Raw genomic sequence first — 8,046 nt, 5'->3', positions numbered from 1 at the left:
AATCCACTCGATTTAACCATGGTTGAAAGTAAAAACGTCCCGCAAGACCACGTCACGCTCACCGTACGTCAATAGCATCCATTTTGAAATTCCATAACCGACGCTGAAATGGTTCACAAATATTTTTGACAAAAATAAGTGCGTATCGAAGATAAGCAACGGTGTTTACGCGTTTTCAGGTAAATTTGTAGAAAATTCTTGTATCTTTGGGCGAAAAATCTACGATATAATTGTTACTGAAGTTTCCGATCCCTGAAATAATACCTAGACATTAGTCAAGTGAAAAATGTTCGGACTGCGCGGGCGCGAGGAAGTCAACGCGTCGAAGTCATAGGGGTGCTTCTTCCACACCTGACTGTCACGGGGTGACAAGACCGACGTCGCGCAACTTTTATGTCTACACATATACATATTATGCAAATATATATATATGTACATATATATGCATACTTCATACTAGCAGTACGAAAACACAGTCACCTGTATTGATTTCGGTTAAGGTTAGCCTCGGGTCAGCTCCAGTGACCCTGATACCTGGCCAGTGGATAATCCGTGGCTGTTTGGGTCAGGCAGTCAGTCAGTCGGGTCAGTGGATGGTGGATCGGGATAATTGGAGGATCGTAATCGGGCGCCGAGTTCTGAACCTTAAAAAATGTAGTACACGGGACAATTATGGGAGGGATTAATAAGCTCCTGATCACCATCGCGTGTATAATCCTTCCCAATGCGATCGACTGTGCGATTCGGAGCGATCTCTTCAGCGGTCCAAAAGGTACGAGACACGGTCGTTTCAAACTTCGTCACTGATTAACCATCGTCATTTTCCCTCTCTCAATGATTTCCTCGGTGAAATCTATTCTCGGAGAATAATTATCAAAATTGGTTGCGAGTCGTCGGTTTTCAGAAATTGAATATGGTCGCTGACTGCGGACGACCGCGTGATTTATCGAATCTTATTCGAACCCGAAGCCAGGATGAAGACCCAATCACGGTGCTGTTATAAATAAATCCGATATCCTGCTCGGCTGGCTAATCGGCAGGAGAATTCTCCTCTCTGAATTGTATCGATATTTTCCTAACGGGTTCACATTATATCCGTAACGTTTCATTACGGGGAGCGAGGTATACGTTTATCGTGTTGAGCGTCGGAAACGAATGTAATCAAGAGCTATAACGAAAAATTGTGATTACAGCTTTCGTCGGGCGGTGTTTATATTTGCTGTGGCAAGCTAAATTGTACGCCAGCCCCGGTATGCACCGTGCTTCTAAATTAGGTAACCCACCAACAGGTACAATTATTGTAGTTTAAAATGAAATCCTGATAATCATTTGCCAAGCACTTGCCGTCAAGCGATTCGAACGGGTTACGCGCGCAGATTGCACTCGGGTAAATAAAAATTCAAATTGCTTTTCATACGCTGTGATATTCGTGTCGTTAAATTTGCATAACGACCGTTAAAAGGTACCAAGTAATACTTAAATTACCACACCCATACCCGGCTATATTCTTAACGGACGATACATTCTTCCAACCACATCAAAGTATGCTACCCGTTTAACGAACCGGCAACAAAGTATATAAAACGCAACTAAATTACACTCATCGTCGGAATTGGAGACGTTTTTTCTTTTTTTTTTTTTTCTCCTTTCCAGATGAAGTCGAGTTCGTCAACCCGAGCGAATCAGAGGTTGACGTGGTTGGACGTGGCGCTGCTACGGAGGCTGACGACATGAATCAGACCGTCGATACGAATATGCCGTCAGAACTGCTGATAACAACCTTGCAGGTAAATATTTCTCAGTTACTTTCTATCGTTGTTTCTTTCTCATCTTCGTCTCGTTTGTACGATGTTAAAAAAAAGGCATCGCCGATGAACCGCATTAACCGCGATCGTCGCGTGTAACAATAACCGATCTACAACCGATCCGCATAAGAACACCGAACGATAATCCCTTCCGAATCTGTATCGCAACGAATGGTGTGAAGAAAAAAAAGTAAAATATATAAGATAAAAATATCGGAAACAATATCCGAGGGCTGCTGCACGTCGGTGCTCGATTGTGTCGTCTACGGTTCCGTTTGGTACGTTGATTCAGTCATTATGGGACCGCCGCCTCAGCCGCCACCGGATCGTCGGTCGGGTTCCTCAACTACACACTATATTGACGAGAGTATACAAAGATATTCGATAACGAAGGAAAACAAATCTCATATACACCGTGCGAAGAGATCCGCCACCCACGCGCAGCTCGTTAGACACGCGGTGAATAAATAATTCGTCGTCCTTCGTATCGTTGTGTTAAATCGTAAATAGGTGTGGGCAAAAAACTCTAGCCACAAACCGCGGCATCTTCTACCGAACGAGTTTAGTTTCTAATTTTTCATCCTTTGTTCTTTCACCCACCCACACCCACCCACACATACACACGCAAACGCAATAATTTACGACCTCGAAAGCGGAGACGGCGATGCGGCGTGTGCCGCCGCTATTCGTAATATATGTACATATATGTATGTATGTAAGATCCGAAGGTCTGCACGTGTCTGGAGAAGATCGAGCGGTCATTCGCGCAACGTATACGGATTTAAGGATGACGATAATAATAATATCAATAATAAAAAAATTAATAATAACAATGATAGTAATAACCCGACGAGAATTTATCCCGTGGTTTAACTTTTATTTCATTTTTTCAACTTTTTTAAATTAAAATGAAAATCTTTTTCCACGCTCAATAACCTCATGTTATACACGTCCGCGGTCTTGAGGAATTATGTTTCGTCCCTCGCGGCAAAATTTTTTTACATTCATATGCACACAGGATATGCCGTTCTCCGGTACCATAATGGAGAACGGGACGCTGGTGGGTGTCGGTTACGCCTTTTACATCTTCGAACTGTTACGCAGCAAGATGAATTTCACCTACAAGATCGTCTTGCCGAAGGAGAGCGTGCTGGGTGACGTGAAAACCGGGATTTTTGGACAGCTAGTAAGAAAGGTCGGCGCAAAGTTTTTTGTTACAAATATACGACACTGTTAGTTCACGTTGACAGGTGAATACGCATGTCGGTGGAGTTCCAAACACGCGTCACGCCTTGCAACAATAACGCTAGGGTGTCGCTCGCTTGTCGGAATGGCGAACCGCTTTGGAAAGCGATAACTTTAAAAATCGCTCGAGATCGCTCGAAATCACTAAAATCGCTTGTCGCCCGATCAACGAGCGAATACCCCCTAGCAATAACGTATACAGCGTAATGAATAAGCATTATAATTGCAACGATCTATTAACGGACGCTGTGTGACCCTCTCGCTCCGTTATTGCGTCATATAATTCTGAAAATATAACGTAAACATTGATTAAGTAATCAGCGTTGGATGTAATTAGTCATACGAATATCAATGTCGAGTATTGCCGGGTGCGATTATTACGCATAACGAGAAACATCCGGTGTTTCGTTGATTTTCTTTTCCAAAGTGAAATTTCTCTTAGTACCCCTTCTTTTTCCTCTCGATCAAAGCTTCAATCCGCGCGCTTTTCGCAGATCTCCCACGTGATAAATTCACGTTATCGGTCAGTCGTAAATTGCATTGAAACGTGTTACACTTGCGCGCGTGCCTGCAGTGAAAAAAACGTCTGTAAAACCGACTCCAACTTGGACTTATTGTCAGTCTGGAAGGAGTTAGACGGAGTTAGAGGAAGAGGTGGGATCGAGGCTAATGAAACGACCCGAATGTCGGGAAGAGTAATAAGAAGGAGGAGGGAGAGATTCGTTTCGTATAGTTATCTAACGGCGAGTTTGTACCTACGTGCATCGTACAGCGTTAACGAGTCAATTACATCCTTAAACGTTTATTGTACAACACGTACGATGACCGTACTGCAGCGGTTGCAAACTCTCTTTCTTTATTCTCTGCTGCAGGAAGTCGACATGGCGGTGGCCTTCGTTCCCGTCGTACCGGAATTTCGAAACTTCATCAAGTACAGCACCGAGTTGGACGAGGCCGAATGGACCATCCTGATGAAGAGACCCGGAGAATCCGCGACCGGTTCGGGTCTCCTCGCACCCTTTGACACCCAAGTCTGGATTCTCATTGTAATATCCGTACTTGCAGCTGGGCCGACCCTTTACTTTTTGATTCTTGTAAGGTAACGACGAACGCGTGACGTAAAAGTGAGAATTGAAGATTTTTATCGCGCCTCTAAATTTCTCTCGAAAGAAAGATCCTAAATTGAAATATCGTTACCGTCAAACTCCTGGAACACATTCAACGCGAGAAACTATAAACGGAGAGAAGTTCTACGTTATACTCATATCTTATTATAGTTTCCGTATACGCAAGAGTGTTATTGTTTTTCACGCCTGAATTGTTGTGAAAATATATTGTTATTGGAATATTTCTGAAGCCGTGTATACGCGAGCCTCGTATTTAGAATTCGTTATTATTATACACATGCCGAAAAACATAATTCCTTCTAAGTCCAATCAGATTAGAACGGAATTCCCTAAATGGGTAAACAAACTTCGATGTTATACATATGTAACGTACTCTGTGTGTTTTTGTTGCGACTACACCCGCCCCGACACCGTTGTTATTTGAAAATACCAATTTAGTTTGTTGATAATGTATAAGCGCCGCTCAAATTAGTCCCAAGAGATAAGACACGCGCCGTCACGCATCGTCAGACTCGCTTGCAATCTTTAAATTTTATTTACGCGGTTCACACGCCGCTCCGTCAAATTCTACCCGACAGTTTTTTATATCTCAAAATTCTCGCGAAGTACAAGGTATATATATATATGTGTATATATATTAATTTTCACTTAATTTTTTACCACACTTAAGGTTACCTGTACAATTAGACCGTTGCTTGTAACACAAGAGAAACGTATTACGAGCGATGACATCGTCTAAGAGAACATTTGGTGTTTTTTAAGCGTGTAATATGAATATCGTCACCACATTTTTCTTTTCCACGCATGTACAGATTCCTACTATGCCGGGATGGAGAACCGCGAAAATATTCACTCGCGACTTGCATGTGGTTCGTATACGGCGCTCTCCTCAAACAAGGATCAACTTTGTCGCCGGTAACAGGTCAGCCTTTTTCCTTCACCTTTCGCATCGAAGGTACATACCTGATTTGAGATGTATAAAAGTTGAACAAGTCTCGATAATCTCGTTACAGATTCCGCAAGATTGTTATTCGCTACTTGGTGGTTATTCATAACGGTACTGACTTCATTCTACACGGCTAATTTGACCGCATTTCTGACACTCTCGCAATTCACATTGCCAATAGGTTCGGCAAGTGATTTAGCGAACAAACATCAGCAATGGATCGCCGAGAAGGGTAACGCGATCGAAAAGATGATAACGCAGGTGAGAATTAAATTAGGGTGTGTCTTAAAGGTTGCGTATAATTGAGGTACCTAATGAGGAAACCTCGCGTTCTGTAACCGCACGATTACACGCAGAAGGACAACGACGAACTTACGATGCTTCGTCGATCCGTCGAAAAGGGATACGGAATATTTCTCAACCTGGCAAACAAGGACGACAAATACATTCTCGATTTGGTTAGTTCGAGTGAGTACGAAACGAGTGAATTTCACCCCACCCGCGACCCTGTCCTCACCCCATGCACCCTGTATTTCAGACAAAATGTATCTGCGGGAAAGATCTATAGTGACGTCGTTGCTCTTCAACGATTACATGAATAAAACGCGAGACGGTGTTCTCGAGTCGAAACGATGCACCTTCGTGATAATGCCGGGTAGTATAATAACGAAGAGCCAGGCGTTCGCCTTTCAGCTGAACACAACGATCGACGCTGCCATTAACAAGAGGTCAGTAAATAGGTTTAACAGGTGATAATTGGGTGGCTCGATCGAGCCGGGAAAATTGTTAGCTTTTCTGAAATTAAACCGAAGTAAAAAACGACAACGAAAATCCTGAAACAGGCTTTTGGCGCTGGTAGAAACCGGGATCATAAGTTTCAAGACTTCGGAGCATCTTCCCGGCACCGAGATATGTCCGTTGAATTTGGGATCCACCGAAAGGCAGCTGCGAAACTCGGACCTGGTAATGACGTACAAGGGTGTCGGTATCGGGTTCGTCGTTGCTCTGACAGCGTTCACGGTTGAAGTGATTTACCGTCTTGTCATAAAGCGAGAAAAGCTGAGGAACCAGAAACCCGAGCTACCGGCGTACCGGATAAACGTTGCGGAAAAATCAAACTTCCAGAGAAGTCCGCCGCCGCTTTACCAAAATATCCACATCCAGGATTACTCGAAAAAACAGTCGATCAATGGTCGCGATTATTACATCGTGAGGGAAAAGGACGGCGAGAAAAGACTCGTTCCCGTACGAGCGCCATCCGCTTTTCTGTTCCAGTATGCTGCATGATAACGAAAACCTTCTCACAGAGTGTAAAATATTATACAAATTAACTACTACTGTAACTTTCGTGTATTCGTTTACAAATAAAATGAGTTTTGGCAATAATTCATCGAATCGTAAAATCTTTGATACACCACGCAGACTTTGAAGTACTATAAATTTACGAAAAACGTTGATACGGAATGAAGGAGCAGAACATCGCGATGAGAAAACTTTTTTCAATCGTGGCTATCAAATCTAATCGATTGAAACATTCAACACATAATATTTTCGTTTTCTTTTTTTTTTCATTCTGAGTATTAAAAATCCCCATTGTTCCCATTTTTCCAGATTGCTCGAAACAGCGTAAAAGTATAATCGTGAAAAGTATGACAAACAAAATAGAAAAAAAAAAAAATACCGAATCCACCGGTATACGCATGTTGTAATATATTATGCAAAATGCATCTGAGTAATTTATTTAAGGCGTTACCTTAATACAGGTATACAAGCACTATCAGATATATATATATATACACAAAATTGTAACTGTAATCAAAAATGCGTGAGACAACAAAGAGCTGGAAAAGATATGCAAAATAATTACAGCGCAAATGTTATATTCGTGTCGGTGGGTTATTTTTCGAAATATTATAATGCGGAATAAACTGTGGTAAACAAGCTACTACTTATGCTATCGGGATCTAGAAAACGTACAGAATATGCGCTCAAATATAATATACATGTATAATATATGAATGTACATACATATATACATGTATGTATAATAAGACAAATTTTATCGGACCACGATATGCAAACATATCCTTGTTGTCCACGTAGCGGCCGTGCGTCTCGTGATTAGAAGCGTCACTACATCCTGTGTGGTGGAAATTAGTCAGAAATAATGCTACGAAAATATACTAGCGCAAACGATGATTTCATTTCTGGCTGTAACGTCGTTTCGTACTTCGCGAAAATGAATTTTTTTTTTTATTCAATTGTATACGAACAAACACAAAAGAACTTCTCGCACGTTATTATTCACGATTATTGAACCTTATAGCGACTGGAAGGCAGCAAATTATAGGCGGATGTCTATTTCCATGTTGAATATTTTAATGGGATCCAATAAAGTCCAATAAAATCAAAATTCAAAAAATAACACATCGGATGCAATTTGCTAAACAAGTTGTATATAAATTTAAATCTCGTTTTTCATTTATTCTCGGGTGAAACGACATCCGCACAAATTTGAAAAAAGACAATTCGTATTTAGTACAGTGAACGAAAGTCAATAGTTGAGTAGAGCTGGAATATATTACACAACATGTGTGACTCAGTGGGGGATATAAAAATAACCAAAACGAGGAAAACGATTTGTGTTTTACTCAGACAACTTTTTTCTGAAGAAAAGCAATAACAACCAATTAATAAACGCCGTCGTAAATCGTGTCAATCGTATTATTATCTCTATGTATAAAAATCATGAGAATCGTTATTTAATTAATTTGGTGCTCGCGTTCGTTTGAACTTTGTCACATGGGAATTTCTTTCACCTTATCTTATGATTAAAATTTACAGAATATAAAGCAATGTTAATTTATTGTCGAAATATCGAAATAATATTTTTATATCAAACTTTGAGAAAGTTCCGGACTTT

At 41.1% G+C, this 8,046-nt stretch overlaps 1 protein-coding gene across 1 annotated transcript; it reads left to right on the top strand.

Moving 5' to 3' along the window:
- The first annotated feature begins 514 nt into the window (after positions 1-514).
- LOC124308226 (glutamate receptor ionotropic, delta-1) lies at positions 515-6,511 on the top strand. The gene is made up of 9 exons (XM_046770733.1): positions 515-772; positions 1,654-1,787; positions 2,824-3,000; positions 3,923-4,149; positions 4,990-5,099; positions 5,191-5,384; positions 5,480-5,591; positions 5,662-5,851; positions 5,966-6,511. The coding sequence occupies exons 1-9, from the start codon at positions 673-675 to the stop codon at positions 6,408-6,410; spliced, it is 1,689 nt and encodes a 562-aa protein (XP_046626689.1). The 5' UTR covers positions 515-672; the 3' UTR covers positions 6,411-6,511.
- The last annotated feature ends 1,535 nt before the right edge of the window (positions 6,512-8,046 follow it).

The sequence above is a fragment of the Neodiprion virginianus genome, chromosome 6, assembly GCF_021901495.1.
Source record: "Neodiprion virginianus isolate iyNeoVirg1 chromosome 6, iyNeoVirg1.1, whole genome shotgun sequence".
NCBI lineage: Eukaryota > Metazoa > Arthropoda > Insecta > Hymenoptera > Diprionidae > Neodiprion > Neodiprion virginianus.
The sequence above is the reverse complement of the archived record's forward strand: the minus strand, read 5'-3'. Positions and strand labels throughout refer to the sequence as shown.

What these genes read in the sequence shown, in the direction of transcription:
- LOC124308226 (XM_046770733.1), top strand. Translation starts at nt 673, where the DNA reads ATGGGAGGGATTAATAAGCTCCTGATCACCATCGCGTGTATAATCCTT. An exon ending in TCTCTTCAGCGGTCCAAAAG is followed by an intron (nt 773 to 1,653) that starts GTACGAGACACG and finishes TCTCCTTTCCAG; the next exon opens with ATGAAGTCGAGTTCGTCAAC. An exon ending in AACTTTGTCGCCGGTAACAG is followed by an intron (nt 5,100 to 5,190) that starts GTCAGCCTTTTT and finishes ATCTCGTTACAG; the next exon opens with ATTCCGCAAGATTGTTATTC.